The 20,160-nt window shown below is 45.7% G+C and overlaps 1 protein-coding gene across 3 annotated transcripts in view; it reads left to right on the top strand.

Moving 5' to 3' along the window:
- Nucleotides 1-20,160, top strand: part of LOC139229297 (uncharacterized) — a 68,652-nt gene that overhangs the window by 12,255 nt on the left and 36,237 nt on the right. For all 3 annotated transcript variants that reach the window (XM_070860978.1, XM_070860980.1, XM_070860981.1), the window contains exons 4-8: nt 5,147-5,366; nt 8,525-8,709; nt 13,467-13,663; nt 16,507-16,699; nt 16,936-17,113. In XM_070860978.1, the coding sequence (XP_070717079.1) occupies nt 5,147-5,366; nt 8,525-8,709; nt 13,467-13,663; nt 16,507-16,699; nt 16,936-17,113 (973 nt within the window). The remainder of the gene's footprint in view (nt 1-5,146; nt 5,367-8,524; nt 8,710-13,466; nt 13,664-16,506; nt 16,700-16,935; nt 17,114-20,160) is intronic.

Here is a 20,160-nt window from a genome sequence, read left to right on the forward strand (position 1 = left end):
AGCTAGAGTTTAATAATCTAAAACTACACAGTTTACCAGAGCAGATACCTGTTAAACCTCCTACTGCTTAGCACCCAGTCGACCAAAGAGGATTTGGTTTGGAACTTCAGTCACCACGTGAATAAAGTGTTTTGGGAACAGAGCGGGCACATGGGATTAGGATACTGCCGGTGTGGAGGATAATCGGCAACATGTACTGGTTGGGCCGAAAGACCAGTTTCTGTTTGTAGTGCCACCTTGACCCCAAAGACACTTTGTCTACTTGCTCTTCCCCCCCCTCAAATAGATGGTCACTAGTTGATCAATAACTGAAAGTGCAGGTTTGAGCCCTCACTTGGTGAACAGCAAGATTATAAGAATTCTTCAGCAATGCTGTAGTGAGCAGCACAACTTTTCATAGAATATGCGAGCGGATTGCCTTGATCCGCATGGACACCCACAAAGCCCTAGTCGGAGGTCTACCGTATCAGCATCAGCTGCTTGTCTCTCTGCAGTCAATCGTGTAGGTAGCGAGCCCTGGTTACAAGAACACATGCTTTCATACCCGGCCTCCAGGCAACCCCTTCCAGCAGCTGGCCTCCCCAGTCTCAACATTTCCTCCAGCTACTCCCAGAAAATCACAAAAGCATGAAGGAGAACATTTGGGTATGTCTTTGATGCTGAAGCCTAGTTGGCATTTTGCAGTCATTGAAGAAAGATGGGAAAGATCACAGCACAGCCCTGGAGAACTGTGTCTAGGCTGAAGTTGGCATCGATGCGCACCCCCAGGTACCGATAGCAATCAACAACTGGGAAAGATGCCCTTTAATATTCCAGTCAGTACCTTTTGAGATCCTCTCTTGTGTTGTGAAAGGCCATAATGCGGCATTTGAGAGCACTCACCTTCAGATCCCATCGTGTTGTCCGATTTTAAAAGCCGTTCGACCACTACACAAAAGTTGCGTAAATATTTCTCTCACAATCAAACTGCTTAAAATACAAGGAAAGGTTTCGCCATCCATTTTATTACAAACAGCTGTGATACTTGGAGAAAAAGGAACTCTAACTGGTAGAGTTATAGCAGTGATACTTGTGAAATACTTGTGCTGGTGGGAGAGTGACAGTCGTTTAAACTAGAATTGGTTGTGGATCATCACATCCACAAGAGAAGTGCAGCAGTAGATCAGTGAGTAACTGAGCCATACAGACCATTTGTATTAGCTGATCGCAGCTGTGGCAGAGAAGGGACATTACAATTAGCCTCTGTGTGCCTGATTTATCAGCCACCATTGCTGCTCCTGATCATATCCAGCGAACCCTGCTGTAAAGTTCATGTATGTGGACATCTTTGGCACGGATCAGTTGATTCTTTCTGCTGCCATTCCTACCCCAGGGACTCTAAGGCTATTTGTAGAGCCCTACCCCTTGCAAGCTGGCTTCTTGCAGATCAGTGGCCATGCGTTGAGGGGGGGGAAGAGTGAGAAAGCCTTTATCGAATTTTATTGGTTCTCCTTCCCTTAATACTTTTCTCTCAGTTCACTAATTTCTTTTCACCCCATGCACCGTTCCCTGACTGAGAGGGTAGCTGAGCCACTGACTCTCCTTCTCCAGCCTCAGATGTCAGATACCCGGGATGGAATATCTTATTCATCACAACACTGAGCAATGGACTAGCCCATCGTAGCCTGGGCAGAAAGTGTGGTGCTAACATTGGACTGTAGACCATAAGCTTGATGGCAGATTTGAGGGCCTGGTCTTCGAATACTCTTTTCCTCAGGGGGCCGAAGGCTGCACTGGCGCACTGGAGGCGGTGTCGAATCTTGGTGTTGAGACACGAGACTCCACTCCCAAAGCAAGCACTCTAATCGGAACTCCGTCATGGCAAACGAGCCAAAGGTGGGCAGAGGAAACATTACAAGGACACCCTCAAAGCCTCCCTGATAAAGTGCAACATCCCCACTGACACCTGGGAGTCCTAAGTGGAGGAAGTGTATCCGGGAGGGCGCCGAGCACCTCGAGTCTCATCGCCGAGAGCATGCAGAAATCAAGCGCAGGCAGCGGAAAGAGCGTGCGGCAAACCTGTCCCACCCGCCCTTTCCCTCAACGACTATCTGTCCCACCTGTGACAGGGACTGTGGTTCTCATATTGGACTGTTCAGCCACCGAATGACTCATTTTTAGAGTGGAAGCAAGTCTTCCTCGATTCCGAGGGACTGCCTATGATGATGATGAACATTGGATTCAGCACTCCTGGATTAGCGGGATTTAAAGTCATCCAGGAGTGTCCCTGCTGATCCGTATCCAGTGAGTCCTGTTGTAAAATGCTTGCATGGATGTTGGTTAAGGACAGAATCAGGCTGATTGATACCCCTGGGGGTGAGTAAGTAGGTATGAAATGTGTACAATGCCCTGAAGCCATACCTCAACAAGAGGCAGAACCTTGAGAGGAAGGGAGAAAATGGGATAGGGTGGGGGTGTGAAGAGCCTTAAAAACTAGTTAAAAGTTAAGAGATCTTTCAATTAGGAGTACCTCTTTAGGAGGAGGAAATTTCCCTTTTTGTACAATTAGAAAAAGCTGCATGATGGCTGTTACTATTTGTTGTAATGTCTGATGGGGGCGATGGGAACAGTGACTCTGCCCTGATGTGGAGAAATCTCTTTGTATATATTATATCTGTAACGTACCTATGAATGACTCCAAGAAGCAATATGTTATACTCAAACTGTAGTGACCTTGGTCCTTTATTCGTAGCTCCAGAGTGAGGCAGCCTCATGGTGGCTCCCCTTTTATACAGCCCATGCAACCAGGGCAGGAAATCCCGGTCTCCACCAGTTGCACCCTCTAGTGGTGCCAGCATGTATATACACAATGTAAACCTTATTGATTGTACATCAGGTAACAAGTCTCCATCTTATGCAACCATACAGTGACTACACAAAGAGTAAATCTATAGTCTGCATATATAAAGCAGTATACTCCCCAGTTTGGATAAAACTACACTTGATGTACACATGAACACTTAAACTTTCAGGTTGGTGGATAACAGCTCTACGTTACCAGAACCAAAATCACATGAAGCAAAATACCTCTCGAGCTTAAGGCCCCTTTTGCAAATGGCCTTTGAGGGCATGTGTGTTCACTACTCACAGAAATGAAGAGTTTGGAGGATCACTGAGCATTATTTGAAAGATGATTTAGTCGGCATTTCATTCCCATCTCAGTTGGAGTTGGTTAAGTGCTCCTGTTCAGTGAAGCGTTTGTAAAAACTACTGTTATTCTGTGTCTGGTTCCTGCTGTAACAACACAGAGGGCCAGTGGGGCGTCTCTTGTACTTTTGCGTTTCTATGGAGATGAGTACAGATGGGGTGCAGCAGGTTAGGAGTAGCCTGATGTAGAATAAGTCTTTCTGATTGTGATGGATTCGTGTGGATAAGGAAAGTGGAATGGAAGTGGCAGAAAATCTTGACTATAATGGAGTGCCTCAAAATATTACAACCTGGCCAGTTAGACCAGATTTTGTTTGGCACGTAATTCGCTTTGCGTTGGGGAGAGGGTTCATGATCTAGATTTATTACATTTCTAAAAAATCCATCAAATCAATTTGAAAGTGGCAAATGGTTGTCTATTGTCCTTTAGCAAGCTCACACTGGGGCTGTGCAAAGCAGCATTAAATGTTTAATGTTGGTAAAAATCATGAAGATTTTTAAGATGTACCTAAATGACTCTGACAAGACAAGTGTTAACAACAAGCTGTGAACACTTACTGGTGCTTTTCTACTGCTAAAACCAAGTGTCAGTCACATGTCAAGCTGCAGAAGTTGCTGCTCATCTCTCATGAAAGAAGAAACATTGTCTGGAGGGATGGAGCGGAGAGTATTTTCATTGTGAGATACCCTTCCCAATAAGCGTTAGAATAAATTGATGAAATGTCTATCATAGAATCATAGAAAAATTACGATACAGAAGGAGGCCATTCAGCCCATCGTGTCCGTACATGACTATTGTGCGACTTTTTTTATGAGAATGTTGTCAGGATTGGAGAATTTTAGCTGAGGGGAAAGATTGGGTTGATTTCTTTGGAACAGAGGAGGCTGAGGGGAGATTTAATTGAGGTGTATAAAATTATGAGAGGCCAAGATAGAGTAGATAGGAAGGACATATTTCCTTTAACAGAGGGTTCAATAACCAGGAGGCATAAATTTAAAGTAATTGGTAGAAGGATTCGAGGGGAGTTGAGGAAAACTTTTTTCACCCAGAGGGTGGTGGGAGTCTGGACTCACGGCCTGAAAGGGTGGTAGAGGCAGAAATCCTCATCGCATTTAAAAAGTATTTGGATGTGCACTTGGTGCCGTAACCTGTAGGGCTACGGACCAAGCGCTGCAACGTGAAATTAGGTTGGATAGCTCTTTTTTGGCCAGCACAGACACGAGGGCTGAATGGCCTCCTTTTGTGCCGTAAATTTCTGCCATGTTGGATGTCCTGTCCTGTACAGACCTGCCCATCGATGGGTCGGTCTGGCTCCTGTTGTCAGGTTCAGTGGAGATGTGATCAGCATCTGTCCCATTCCTGGATGTCAATTTTACTGGTCAGATTTAGCCAATAGTTCAGTATTTGCAGAAATTGTGGATGAAAAAGCAATAACTACTATAGTTTGATTATAAATGTATTCTGGTGTGTGTAGCATTCCATATATGATATGACTTTACATTGAAATTGGGCAGCAGCAGTTCCATGAATTAGCTCCTGCTTAAAGACACCAACTGATGTAGAACTGGACTACACAGATTAAACAATCTCAGATTGTGGTGCGTTAGCTGATCTCAGCCAGGGTGATGGGAATGCTACATTTTACTTTCGTACGCCTGAGCTAGGATCGGACACGGCTGTGCTGCGCCCCCACAAGTAGCCTGCCGACATTCATTTTAAAGATTCAAACATGCAGAAAGGCGTGTTGGCTGAGGTACTGGAAGGGACATGAACCCCAGTGAGAGTCAGCACCTTCAGGAGAGATGGGGAGAAAATTGGGGTGGGAGGGGAAGAATAAGAGATTGTGCTTAATTTAAAAGTTCCAAGGAAGATTGATGCAAAGGTTGGGACATGTTGATCAGCTTGGCCATGTAGCTATGTGTGCAGTGTAACAGACTCTCTGACATTTCTTTGTTTCAGGTACCTGAAGCTGTATCACCAGAGGCTCCTGTCGCGGTGTCTCTGTGCCTGGCACTGCTCTGTGCAGCAGCGCTACGCTGTGGCTATATCATTGCAGGAACGTCAGTTGCTGAGGAAGGGGCTGCATGCACTGCGCTGGGCTGTACAGCTCACCCAGATACAGGAGGAATTTCTGGAGAGAAGGCAACGCGCACGACTCCTGGCTCATTGCTTTAATCGAGTGAGTAGAGCAGTCACCCGAATCACACAGGGTTAAAAATGGGACAGGCCCTCACAAGCAGAACCTGACTCCCAGTGAAAACAGAGGATAAAACCCATAGCTGAAATCATCTGCACTGGGTTTTCTGTTTGTTCCTCGGGCAGCTACGTATTTACCTGGATATCTGAGCAAGTGAAAACATTTTCAAGGACATAGAGAGTTAGGACTCATCCATGAGAGTAATTTGAATCACAAAAGCCAAAAATATCTGAAATTAATAAAGAGTAAAGAAACCCTAAAAATGTATTAGTTAGAATGGAGACATATTTGCTGCTCCTTGGGGAAGAGTGACCATAATATGGTGGAATTCTGCATTAGGATGGAGAATGAAACAGTAATTTCAGAGACCATGGTCCAGAACTTAAAGAAGGGTAACTTTGAAGGTATGAGGCGTGAATTGGCTAGGATAGATTGGCGAATGATACTTAGGGGGTTGACTGTGGATGGGCAATGGCAGACATTTAGAGACCGCATGGATGAAGTACAACAATTGTACATTCCTGTCTGGCGTAAAAATAAAAAGGGGAAGGTGGCTCAACCGTGGCTATCTAGGGAAATCAGGGATAGTATTAAAGCCAAGGAAGTGGCATACAAATTGGCCAGAAATAGCAGCGAACCTGGGGACTGGGAGAAATTTAGAACTCAGCAGAGGAGGACAAAGGGTTTGATTAGGACAGGGAAAATGGAGTACGAGAAGAAGCTTGCAGGGAACATTAAGGCGGATTGCAAAAGTTTCTATAGGTATGTAAAGAGAAAAAGGTTGGTGAAGACAAACGTAGGTCCCCTGCAGTCAGAATCAGGGGAAGTCATAACGGGGAACAAAGAAATGGCGGATCAATTGAACAAGTACTTTGGTTCGGTATTCACTAAGGAGGATACAAACAACCTTCCGGATATAAAAGGGGTCAGAGGGTCTAGTAAGGAAGAGGAACTGAGGGAAATCTTTATTAGTCGGGAAATTGTGTTGGGGAAATTGATGGGATTGAAGGCAGATAAATCCCCAGGGCCTGATGGCCTGCATCCTAGAGTACTTAAGGAGGTGGCCTTGGAAATAGCGGATGCATTGACAGTCATTTTCCAACATTCCATTGACTCTGGATCAGTTCCTATGGAGTGGAGGGTAGCCAATGTAACCCCACTTTTTAAAAAAGGAGGGAGAGAGAAAACAGTGAATTATAGACCGGTCAGCCTGACCTCAGTAGTGGGTAAAATGATGGAATCAATTATTAAGGATGTCATAGCAGTGCATCTGGAAAATGGTGACATGATAGGTCGAAGTCAGCATGGATTTGTGAAAGGGAAATCATGCTTGACAAATCTTCTGGAATTTTTTGAGGATGTTTCCAGTAAAGTGGACAAAGGAGAACCAGTTGATGTGGTATATTTGGACTTTCAGAAGGCTTTCGACAAGGTCCCACACAAGAGATTAATGTGCAAAGTTAAAGCACATGGGATTGGGGGTAGTGTGCTGACGTGGATTGAGAACTGGTTGTCAGACAGGAAGCAAAGAGTAGGAGTAAACGGGTACTTTTCAGAATGGCAGGCAGTGACTAGTGGAGTGCCGCAAGGTTCTGTGCTGGGGCCCCAGCTGTTTACATTGTACATTAATGATTTAGACGAGGGGATTAAATGCAGTATCTCCAAATTTGCGGATGATACTAAGTTGGGTGGCAGTGTGAGCTGCGAGGAGGATGCTATTAGGCTGCAGAGTGACTTGGATAGGTTAGGTGAGTGGGCAAATGCATGGCAGATGAAGTATAATGTGGATAAATGTGAGGTTATCCACTTTGGTGGTAAAAACAGAGAGACAGACTATTATCTGAATGGTGACAGATTAGGAAAAGGGAAGGTGCAACGAGACCTGGGTGTCATGGTACATCAGTCATTGAAGGTTGGCATGCAGGTACAGCAGGCGGTTAAGAAAGCAAATGGCATGTTGGCCTTCATAGCGAGGGGATTTGAATACAGGGGCAGGGAGGTGTTGCTACAGTTGTACAGGGCCTTGGTGAGGCCACACCTGGAGTATTGTGTACAGTTTTGGTCTCCTAACTTGAGGAAGGACATTCTTGCTATTGAGGGAGTGCAGCGAAGGTTCACCAGACTGATTCCCGGGATGGCGGGACTGACCTATCAAGAAAGATTGGATCAATTGGGCTTGTATTCACTGGAGTTCAGAAGAATGAGAGGGGACCTCATAGAAACGTTTAAAATTCTGACGGGTTTAGACAGGTTAGATGCAGAAAGAATGTTCCCAATGTTGGGGAAGTCCAGAACCAGGGGTCACAGTCTGAGGATAAGGGGTAAGCCATTTAGGACCGAGATGAGGAGAAACTTCTTCACCCAGAGAGTGGTGAACCTGTGGAATTCTCTGCCACAGAAAGTAGTTGAGGCCAATTCACTAAATATATTCAAAAGGGAGTTAGATGAAGTCCTTACTACTCGGGGGATCAAGGGTTATGGCGAGAAAGCAGGAAGGGGGTACTGAAGTTTCATGTTCAGCCATGAACTCATTGAATGGCGGTGCAGGCTAGAAGGGCTGAATGGCCTGCTCCTGCACCTATTTTCTATGTTTCTATGTTTCTATGTTTCCCTGCACTTTATTTGGGGTACGGTAGCATAGTGGTTATGTTACTGGACTAGTAATCCAGAGGTCAGGAGTAGTGGTGATCCAGGGACATGAGTTTAAATCCCACCATGGCAGCTGAGGAATTTAAGTTCAGTTAATTAAATAAATTTGGAAACAAAGCTAGAGCCATGAAACCACCAGATTGTCGTAAAAACTCATCTGGTTCACTCATGTCTTTAGGGAAGGAAATCTGCCGTCCTTACCCGGTTTGGCCTCTGTGTGACTCCATACTCACAGCAATGTGGTTGACTCTTAACTGCCCTAGGAAGCCACTCAGTTGTATAAGGGTGGCTCACTACCACCTTCTCGAGGGCAATTCGGGATGGACAATAAATACTAGCTTTGCCAGCGATGCCCACATCCTGTGAATTAATTTTTTTTTAAAGTTTTAAATAAAAACTTTAGCGTACATTCTCTCTTTAAAGAAAGTCTGTGATGATGGTTATGCTGTGTATTTTCTCTTTATCCCTCCCCTCCCCCACCTTTTACTCAGTGGAGAGATGCAGCCAGTGCTAGCCAGTGTCAGTTGGCGGCTGGAGCTCCGAACACCGATGGCGAATCCTATGCTATTCACCTAAGGAAGTCGGTCACACTGCAGCTGATTGGGACTAAAACCTACAGACCCTGGAGGAATCAACACGAGGGTGCACAATCGAGCTTGGCCAGTTTGCACGGCCAGTAAGTGTGAACATTGATACTACAATAGTTTCATGTCAGTTGATACACTTTATACTTGCACAAGAATGCGACAATTGATGTCGTGCCGCAGGGCATGGAATTGATCCTGGCACTTTCTTGTCTGTGGAGCTCAGTACCACATCAGGCAGAGGATGTACCCACAGTACCATCGTGGGATTGCGACCGAAGATGTATTTTGCCATTGGCCCATTGCAGCAGGCTGTGTACCGAGTGTATTAAATCTTGTAGGACACTGGCTGCATGATTTCATAGTTGGAAACTAAGCTGACATGCACATATATCGAAGTCAAGAGGTGGTGCAGGTTTGAAGGTTAAGTGTGAATGTAGCCAGAGAATATGTTATGTAAATAATATAGAACCAGCTGGTGGTGCTCGACAAAGGATGGCCTTTCTCACTCACGCAGTGCCGGAGTGGCAGTAATCAATTCTGACTATAAACTGCTTTAAAGTGTGACCCCCGGCAGGAATCTGACTTCGAGTGTTGTTCTCATCCATCTCGTGTTTGATGAAAGGTCTTTTTGCAATTTCATACCCTGAAAGGTCTGATACTAATGGATTCATGCAGTTGATGCAACGTACACAGCTCTCTGGGAGCTTTTGCTCTGTGCTATGCCTGTTCAACCAGTTTGTTCCATACAGTATCTGTTTTAACCTGTGTTGGTCATGTACTGTGTGCTGTTTGTAACTTTTGATAGTGAATGCGGCTTGAATCGGACACAGATTTTTTTATAAAGGTGCAGAGGTTGGAGCTGGTTTGCAGCAGGTGCTGTTGTCACGGGTCAGCTTCACCAAACAAAGGAGGCAGACCAGAGAATATGCCTGGAGAGTTCTGCCTGGGGAAGGTTCTGATCCATCACATATTTGTTTCTTGGATGGAGATTGTGTTAATAGAGCAGAAGAAATGTGTAGTGGCAGAACAGGATGTTCAGTTTTAACTCTCCTTGCAAGTGTGCCATAAAGACTGGAGTTTAAGTGATTAGCATTTCCCTGCTTTTTAAACTTGAGTTCTAAGCATAGTTTAGACCCTTATGCCCATGATTCTGAGGCTGTGAGACCCAAGTGAGTACTGCACTGGCAGGCCTGACAGTGCACTTTGTAAGCTGCTGCTGACAGGTTGTATCTGTTGCCAGTTGTTCCCTTCCCTGTGTTGAAGAGGGTCTCACTTCCACTCTGCAGCCTCTTCAGTCCTTGTTGAAATAGGAGCTCACATTGTGGGGAACTGCAGTGGGAACTTGTGTCCTAACACTGGGGTCCTGGCTCTTGGATAATCACATAAGCCTTGAAATTGCACTGTGTGAATATTAGCATAGGAACATTTTTATAAAAGTTCCTTGGTACACTATTTTCCCCCACTGCTTCATAAGCTAGTGTTCATACAGTGTAATCTCAAGGCCATAAATATAAGATACTCACTAATAAATCCAATAGGAATTCAAAATGAATGGTTAGAATGTGGAACTTTCTACCCAGGGAATAGTTGAGGCAAAATCATAAACGCATTCAAGGGGAAGCTGGATAAACACAAGAGGGAGAAAAGAATAGAAGAATATGTTGATAGGGTTAGATGAAGAGGGGTGGGAAGAGGATCTGTTGGGCCAAATGGCTTGATTCTGTGCTGTAAATACTTTGTACGGCCTTGGTATTTAATCTCCGTTCTCCTTCCATGGGAGCTGGTGGAGAGATGGACATTCAGTTATACAAGTGTAGCCAATGTGTGAGGTTGAGGTGTGGCTGGTTGGTCATCACCATGGTGGTTAGCTGCAAGCAATTCCATTATTGATGCAGCCTGTAGCACTATGGCACGTTACTGATGTTCCTGTGAGTCATGGAAACCCTTCTCGCTTGTGGCGCTATCTTCGGCCTTTACAGAGTGACTGTTATGTAAATGTTTCAGTTCCATTTGAATATGCAAGGCCAGGTTTTAAGGCTCCATTAGACCGTGTTTTGTAATGAATTGCTGTTTCCAGGTGTCTGGTGTGTAGTTATTGTGATCAAGTGTCGGCCCGACTGAAGACCCCCGTGTTTCAGAAATGGATGCAGAGAACAAAGGCAAAAAGAAGGGAAAGGACAGCACGGGAAATGTGGTCCTAGGCGTGTACTGAGTCCCACAGACCCTGACCTCACCCATCCACTGAACACGAGTCAAGCATTGACCTGCACAAGAACATGTGGCCATCACATCTCCTGCTCCCAACCTGTGATACTAGCATCATTCTAATTCACCTGTGTGACACAGGTACCACATTGACCTGTATGTCTCTTGGAGTCTTGGACTGTCTCGCAAGTGGAAACAGTTGGTGCTGTGGACAGTGCTATCTTCACCACATCTGCCGCATTCGGTGGTGTGACTGCGTCACCAATGCTCTGGTCAGAATGATTACCACCCAACCCTACCTCCCCAAGGATCATAAATGCTGAAAGGTGTTATTTGCTGTTTGGGCATGTGACCAGGCTCAACCAATCACATGACATCTGCGGGCCACTGAGACCCTGTCTCCCAAAGACCTGGAATCGCCCCCTGGATGGCCAGCTGCACTTGCTCTCTACCCAGAATATCGGAATCTACTGTGCCATGAGGAGGGCTGAGGCCCATGAGCTGGAGACGTACGATGGACCAAGCAATGCTCAGAAGGAGCCTCCTACAGTGACCAAATGAATAAATGAAACTGCTGCACATTTCATTTTATGTAGTAAGAGACTGGGAGAGCTGCTTCTGAGCACAGGGCGAGAGGGACAGGCACACACAGGCAGGTGAGCTTGGTATCCTCAGAGTGGGATGATGCTTGATGAAATTTTTAAACAGTCGCTGATGTCACTTTGTGTGAGGGAAGTTTCCCCTCAGTGCTAGCCGCTCATGTATGGCTTTCTGTAAATCCCTTGTAGCTACTCTTGAGGCCCGCACTCAGAACAGCAGATGTACGGAAGAGGAGGCTGCGGGCAATGCTTAATGCTCGGCATCTTCACAGCAAGGGAACACTAATAATCCGTGCACTGCTCGCTGGAAATCACTGCACTCGGTTGCAACTGCTCAGAAGGAGAGCTCAGAAGGGAAGAACTGAACAAGACCAGAATGATTCCTTTTCATTTTTACTGTAGCAATGCAGTTAGTTGCAATATACAGCTGTTATTGATTTACTCTCTCATTATTTTTCCTAGTTTTTCCTCTCGTACTTGCTCCCCTCCCTGAAGATTTCCTTTCCAGAGACGGAATGGGTGAGGTGCGATCCACTCTAGCTCCATGATGGCATTTGCTCAACTGAAGAAAAATACATGTAAAAGTTTGCGATAAGGTGAACTGGATCACAGCTGTCCAGTGCTCAGTGTGTAAAAGCAACTCGCACGTGTGATAATACCATAGAACGATACAGCACAGAAAGAGGCCATTCGGGCCACTGTGCATGTGCCGCCGCCTCTTTCAAAGAACCATCCAATTAGTCCCACACTCTGCTTTTTTTCTATAGCCCTGCAATTTTTTTCCTCTTCAAGTATTTATCCAATTCCCTTTTGAAAGTTATGATTGAATCTGCTTCCACCACCCTTTCAGGCAGTGCGTTCCAAATCATAACAACTCGCTGCGTGTCGCCTCATGTCGCCTCTGGTTCTCATGCCAATTGCCGTGAATCTGTCCCCTCTCATTACCGACCCTTCTGCCACTGGAAACAGTTTCTCCTTGTTTACTCTATCAAAACCGTCGAATCATACAGGAAGGACGGTTCCACATTCCGTCCCCCTGTGTGCTGAGTTAACTGATCTCAGCTGAACGGCAGTAAGAATCCAACAACTGGCCTCAGCTTCTCTGGACTAGGAAAGAATTTCTGCCGCTGATCACTATCCAGTGATTGCTGCTGGAAAGCTCACTTGTGTGGACAGTTGGTGTGAGGCAGAATTATGCTCAGCTGTAATGGTCAGTTGGTGTTTTGACACTCAGTCCAGGCTCACATGAAGAATGGCATTTAGGGAGGTATCATCATCAGAGGCGGTCCCTCGAATGAGGATGACTTGCTTCCATATGAGTTCACAGATGTTTCAATGAAGGACCCGACATTCCAGTCCTGAACTCCAGTTGAAGGGGTGGAAGATGCCTGTGCATGGATTTTTTTTAACATGTGGTGATCGTTGCACACCAGCCATCACACAGGCTTGGCAGAGCTAGGCCTTTATCCAGTGGCAAGGATTGAACCAGGACGACTGGAGACCAGCTCTGCTGCACGGACCTAGTCCGCGCACATATCGCAGGGTGGGCTGGCCCGTGCTGCCCCTGGGCCCTCTGCTCGTCTGGGCCCCATACCCTCATTCGCCGCATCTCTGCCACGATCTCTCGCCACTCCTCCGCCGAGGTATCAGAGGGCACCCAGCACACAGGGATCCAAACTGTCGGTGCTTTCAGGAGTGGTGGGGAGGGCAAACCGAGGAGAAAAAGACTGCAAGCCTGCTCTAAACTTCACCCTGGGCAGGAAGTGCTTGGCTGAGAGCAGGGGAAGCCTGGAGATGGTGGTGCCAGCATGTGGCGACTCCTCTACCTGCAGTCTATTGCTGTGTGCACTTGTCCCTCAGTGTGGAGTGTGGTGCACCGTATGGGGTGAGGTTGTCGCCGTTTACATGAATTACCTGGGGTTTATGTCAAGTTACTGTGATGCAGTAAAATGCCAAGTGATTTTTCATCATTAAATGCTGTCTGGTTGGCTATCCATGTGTTACCAGAGCACTGACTTTACTTTGTGTGTTTCTGTTCCCAGGGGTTGCTTTGATGCACGGACTCGGTTTGTTGGACAAAAAGCTGTCTGCCGACGCATCCTAGAAGGGGGCCACACTGACAATTTGCGGAGTTGCTTCCTGCTGTGGCGCATAATGTTGCAGCGAAAACGTGACGAGAAAGTGACCGTCTTGCACCTTTTCCAACTGTGCCACACGCAAACACAGCAGCAAACTACAGGTCACTTGCCCGTTTGTACTTCATCACTAACCATAATGCAGATTTGCTCATTTCACTTTAATTACAGTTTAAAAATGATGGTAAGAACTTGCATTGATATAGCACCTTTCACAACCTCAGCATGTCCCAAAGGGCTTTATAGCCAATTCAGTATTTTTGAAGTGTGGTTGCTGTTGTAATGTAGGAAACGACAGCCAATTTGCACACAGCAAGAATTTACAAACAGCAATGTGATAACGACCAGATAATCTGTTTTAGTAATGTTGGTTGAGGGATAAATATTGGCCAGGACACTGAGAACTCCCCTGCTCTTCGAATAGTGCCATGGGATTTTTTACATCCAGCTGAGAGGGCAGATGGGGCCTCAGTTTAATGCCTCATATGGAAGGCGACACCTCCGAGTGTCGAGTACTAGAGTGTCAGCCTGGATTAGGTGCTCAAGTCTGTGGAGTTTCTTGTTTCCTTGAACAAACTGTACAAAGGTTTTTTCCCCCTAGGTTTGCTGTTTTAAATTGCTGAATGCTTCATTGATGTGACAGCAATCCGAACAAACTGATTGTTCATTGTGAATGTAGCGAACAGACCCATGTCTGAACAGAATTTTTTGAAACAGTAACAGGCCAACAAGCCTGTCTCATTTTGATGGATCGATCCCATGTAGCCACCTCCTCACCTTTTCTCAGTACGTTGCTGCCCCACAGGGTAACGTATTCAAAGAAGGCCAACTGTCGCTACCAATCTGCAGCTTAATTTGCATATATTTGCATGACACCACATTTGGCGGCGGGGGGGAGGGGGGATAATTAAGACTGAGAAAGACTCAGCAAAATACAAGATGACATTCATAAACTTGCAGAATGGGCGTGCAATTGGCAAATTAATTTAACATAGATAAGTGAAAGGTGCTGCATTTTGGTAGGAGGAATAACGAGGCTTGGAAAATAGTCTAAAAGGGATAGAGGACCAAGGGGATCTAGGGGTACAGATACACATTAAAAGTAGCAACGCAGGTTAACAAGGCCATAAAATGCAAAGCACTGGGGCTCATTTCTGGAGGAATAGAATTGAAAAGCAGAGAGGTTATGTTAAACTTGTAGAACCTTGGTTAGACCACACTTGCAGTACAGGTTGAACCTTCCTTATCCGGCAACCTCTGGACCTGGCCTGGGCCGAATAAGGGATTTTGCCGGATAAAGGGAGGTCAGCTCGAGAGGTGAGTGGGGGGATGAAGGAGGCCTGAGGAGGAGGTCGGTGTTGGCGGGCCCCAAAGTCAGGGTGGAGGTCGGCCGCGTTCTGCGCATGTGCCCCCGGCCACCAGAATCATGCCGGACGAGGGGTGGTGCCGGAGAACGAGTCCCGGAAAAGGGCAGTCCAACCTGTACTGTGCATATATTACTAAATGGATATAGAGGAAAGACTGAACAGGCTAGAAAAGAAAAGGCTGAGAGGTGACCCTTTAAGATTGTGAAAGGGGTTGATAGGGTAGACGTAGAGAAGATGTTTCCACTTGTAGGAGAGTCTTAAACTAGGGGTATTTAAAATACAAGATAAGTCACTAATAAATAGGGAATTCAGAAGAAACTTCTTTACCCGTAGTGATTAGAATATGGAACTCGCTATCACAAGGAGTAGTTAAGGCAAATGGCAGATGCATTTAAGGGGAAACTAGATAAGTACATGAGGGAGAAAAGAATAGAAGGATATGCAGATGGGGTTAGATGAAGTAGGGTGGGAGGAAGCTTGCGAGGAACATTAGCACCAGCACAGACCAATTGAGCTGAAGGGCCTGTTTCTGTGCTATAAATTCTATGTAATTCAATCGAGTAAACCTTGAATGCATTCAGAATGGATCCCATTCTGCTAACTATTTTATACTCTTGTTTGGTCTAACTGGACATTATAGGCCCATTATATTCAAGTAAACCTTTCTAGAAGCATCTACTCCAGGATCTGCTGCTCTGCACCTGGACCTGCGAGAATTTGACAGATGAATGAAAATTATTATAAATTGCTGAGTGACTTCCTTTCCAGCACATTTACCTAGCTCACTAGTACCCTCTGGTGATTGATACCAGGTACTGCAATGATTCACTGGAGCCCACACATGCAGTTGGATATTCCTTTGGATGATTTAGAATGGTTCTATTTGGTGACTCAAATTCTGTGAAGAAAATCACAAATAGCAGGGCCTGATATTTATTGATTCATACAGCACCGAAGGTGCCCATCCAGCCCCTCGTGCAAATATCCAATTAGTCCCACTCCCCTGCTCTTTCCCCATCGCCCTACACATTTTTCCTTATAAAAGTTACCATTGAATCCGCTTCTACCACCCTTCAGGTAGTGCTTTTCAGAGCATCATAACTCCCTCAGCAGTGTGCACGTATACAGAAGCAGCAGAGCCTGTCATTTGGGTTGCTGCTGACGTGCATTGTGTAAACGTGTGCCGGGCATGGAGTGCTTGTCATTTGATCTACACCCAGTTTGAACGGGGAGGAATTAGAGGTTGAGCTGCAGGATATAAGGCACACAGTTTTCTGGAATCGCAGTGACCGCTGATCAGCACTGAATTGCTGGACTGGCATAGAGCTGCTTTGGCTTAACTTTGTTAGTGCTGCCTGGAAGTTGGCACAAATTGTGTTTCAAAGGATGGCACGCGGCACTGGGGAAGAAGCTGAGATCCCTGCAGTGGAGAGCTGAGGGAGGCTCCCCCTCCCACCAACCTCCTCATGCCGTCCCCTCCCTGACGTGTTCAGAACAGAGGAGCTGATCTCGCACCAATGTATATTCAGGGCCTTGGTTCTTTCAGTCGAACTGGATTTACTTTCTGTGTCTCTGTTTAGCTCTTGGCTGTTGGAATCAGGGAGAGGATGATGACTACATCCAGGATGGAGTAAGTGAGACCTGTGTCCAAGTGGAGGATGTCCGGGTATCTCAGCGAGACTCCTATTCACTGCACGGTATTCGCCCAGACCAGACACTGCAGCCAGCATTCCAGGACTGGAGAGAGGAGATTTACAAACTGCAGCTGGCTAAGTATGATGTGAGGGTTGGGGGGCTGGGGTGGGGAGTGGTTTAGAGTAGGGACTGTGGGGGTGGGGTTGCTGGGAGTTGGCGGCGGGGGGGAAACTTGAATCTGAACACTGAGGGAGAGCAGGTGAGATCAGGCACATTGTCGAGGCTGAATTTGGGAGTCTGGTCCCCAAAGAGCGAGATGGTTTTCAGGAGTTTCTGTGCATATTTTGGCACTGAATTGGTGATCTTGTATTCAGTCAGTTCGGCAGGATGCCAACATGGAGCCAATCGCAGGATGCTCAGAAACCCTGGCCTAAGGAATCCTTCCAACCGCATCTGCAGGAATTCAGCAAACATCTGCCTCAACAGGACTGCATGGTCACATTATCGAGTACATGGGAGTCGTCTGACACTAACTGCAGATCAGCTGAACAGGTAGATGGATAATACATGCCCAAGATCCCAGACAGATCGAGCAAATAATGTCCAGGCAGCGAAGTCTGAGGCTCCTGGCTGGTAAACTACCACCTCGTACACGGTCTGAAAATGTTGTTGTTTCTGTCAAAAGTTGAAAAGTTAGTTATCCTAGTGGTCCAGAGATCTCAGGTGTAAAACGGGAGCTTAAATGCCCAATATGGCAAGCACACTGGTTATGCATCTTCCTCCATATTGTAGCGCGCTCCTCTGTAGGGATCCAGGGCATGCGCCGGAAGTATCAAAATGGAAATTAAATATTTAGATATGCTGGTTGGAGCCTTTCATGATACTGGGCTGCCCCAGTGCCTGCGTAATATACTCGTTCAGAAACTTGTGGCACCAACAGGCAGGAAAGACCCTTCAGCAGCGCTTATTAAAGGGCTCATCCATTTGGCCCATTGCCCCTGTCCCCTCTCTCTGAAGAGCTCCCCATTTGGCCCATTCCCCTGCCCTTTGCGCATTGCCTTTTAAATGTTTATTTTCTAAAGGTGACTCCTTAATCACACTGCAGTACAATATTAATGCCCCTACAACTGAAAAACTTGTTCTGTGCAGTGAAGGCAGGTTAACCTTCTGCTTGAAAGAAAGTAAGACTTGTATTTATATAGCGCTTTTCACGACCACTGGATGTCTCAAAGCACTTTACAGCCAATGAAGTACTTTTGGAGTGTAGCTTAATGTGGGAAATGCACAGCAAGCTCCCACAAACAACAATGTAATAATGACCAGATAATCTGTTTTAGTGATGTTGATTGAAGGATAAACTTTGGCCAGGACACCGGGGATAACACACCTGCTCTTCTTCGAAAAAGTACCATGGGACCTTTTACGTCTGAGAGAACGTTTAACATAAGAACATAAGAAATAGGAACAGGAGTAGGCCACCTGGCCCCTCGAGCCTGCTCCACCATTTAATAAGATCATGGCTGATCTGATCATGGACTCAGCTCCACTTCCCTGCCCGCTCCCCATAACCCTTTATTCCCCTATCGCTCAAAAATCTGACTATCTCTGCCTTAAATATTTTCAATGACCCAGTATCCACAGCTCTCTGAGGCAGAGAATTTCATAGATTTACAACCCTCTGAGAGAAGAAATTCACTGGTTCCTCCTTATCCACCCTGCTCATTACATTCTCAAAGAATTCCAGCAAATTTGTCAAACATGATTTCCCTTTCATAAAACCATGCTGACTCTGCTTGATTGAATTATGCTTTTCCAAATGTCCTGCTACTGCTTCCTTAATAATGGACTCCAGCATTTTCCCAATGACAGCTGTTGGCTAACTAGTCTATAATTTTCGGCTTTTTGTCTGCCTTCTTTTTTAAATAGGGGTTTTCCAATTGTGGTTTTCCTATTTGCTGGGACCACCCCAGAATCCAGGGAAGTTTGGTAGATTACAACCAATGCATCCACTATCTCTGCAGCCACTTCTTTTAAGACCCTAGGATGTAAGCCATCAGGTCCAGGGGACTTGTCTGCCTTTAGTCCCATTATTTTACCGAGCACAACTTCATCAGTGATTGTGATTGTATTAAGTTCCTCCCTCCCAAAGCCCCTTGATTATCCACTATTGGAATGTTTTTAGTGTCTTCTACTGTAATGTCTGTAGCTCCACACTGTGGATGCCTGTGTGACTGCATCTAATCAATATGAAGGTTAAAATCACCCATGATTATTGCCGTTCCTTTTTTACAAGCTTCCATTATTTCTTGATTTGTACTCCGTCCAACAGTGTAGCTACTATTAGGGGGCCTATAGACTACACCCACCAGCGACTTTTTCCCCTTATTATTCCTTATCTTCACCCAAACTGATTCAACATCCTGATCTTCTGAGCCAATATAGTTTCTCACTAAAGCACTGATCTCATCCTTTATTACCAGCGCTACCTCACCTCCTTTTCCTTTCTGTCTGTCCTTCCGAATTGTCAAATACCCCTGAATATTTAGTTCCCAGTCCTGGTCAACTTGTAACAGTGTCTCTGTAATGGCTATCAGATTATACCAATTTGTATCTATTTGTGCCGTCAACTCATCTATTTTGTTCCGAATACTACATGCATTCAGATAAAGAGCTTTTAAATTTGTTTTTACCCTTTTTTCCTGCTTTGACCCCACTTTCTGATTTACCTTTATGTTTATACGTTCTGTCCCTTCCTGGCACGCTCTGGTTTTCATTTCTCCCGGTGCTACTCTGCTCTGTTGCCTTCTCCTTATTCTTTGACTTTTTAAATTTTCACTCATCTGGATCCTCCCCCCACTAATTAGTTTAAAGCCCTCCCTACAGCCCTAGTTATTTGATTCACCAGGACCCTAGTCCCAGCACGGTCTCAGTGGAGTCCGTCCCAACGGAACAGCTCCCTCTTACCCCAGTACTGGTGCCAGTGTCCCACGAACCAAATCCCATTTCTCCCACACCAGTCTTTGAGCCACGTGTTTAACTCTCTGATCTTATTTACCCTATACAAATTTGCTCGTGGCTCAGGTAGTATTCCAGAGATTATTACATTTGTGGTTCTGCCTTTTTAAGTTTGGCCCCTAGCTGCTCATAATCCCTCAGCAGAATCTCTTTCTTTGTCCTATCTATGTCGTTGGTACCCACGTGGACTACGACAAGTGGATCTTCCCCCTCCCATTTATGACTTATGAGGAAAGGTTGAGTAGGTTGGACCTCTACTCATTGGAATTCAGAAGAATGAGGTGATCTTATCGAAATGTATAAGATTATGAGAGGGCTTGACAAGGTGGATGCAGAGAGGATATTTCCACTGATACTAGGGGAGACTAGAACTAGGGGGCATAATAGAATAAGGGGCCACCCATTTAAAACTGAGATGAGGAGGAATTTCTTCTCTGAGGGTTGTGAATCTGTGGAATTCGCTGCCTCAGAGGGCTGTGGAAGCTGGGACATTAAATAAATTTAAGACACAGATAGACAGTTTCTTAACCAATAAGGGAATAAGGAGTTATGGGGAGCAGGCAGGGAAGTGGACCTGAGTCCAT

The sequence above is a fragment of the Pristiophorus japonicus genome, chromosome 18 (genome assembly GCF_044704955.1).
Source record: "Pristiophorus japonicus isolate sPriJap1 chromosome 18, sPriJap1.hap1, whole genome shotgun sequence".
NCBI classification, from domain to species: domain Eukaryota; kingdom Metazoa; phylum Chordata; class Chondrichthyes; family Pristiophoridae; genus Pristiophorus; species Pristiophorus japonicus.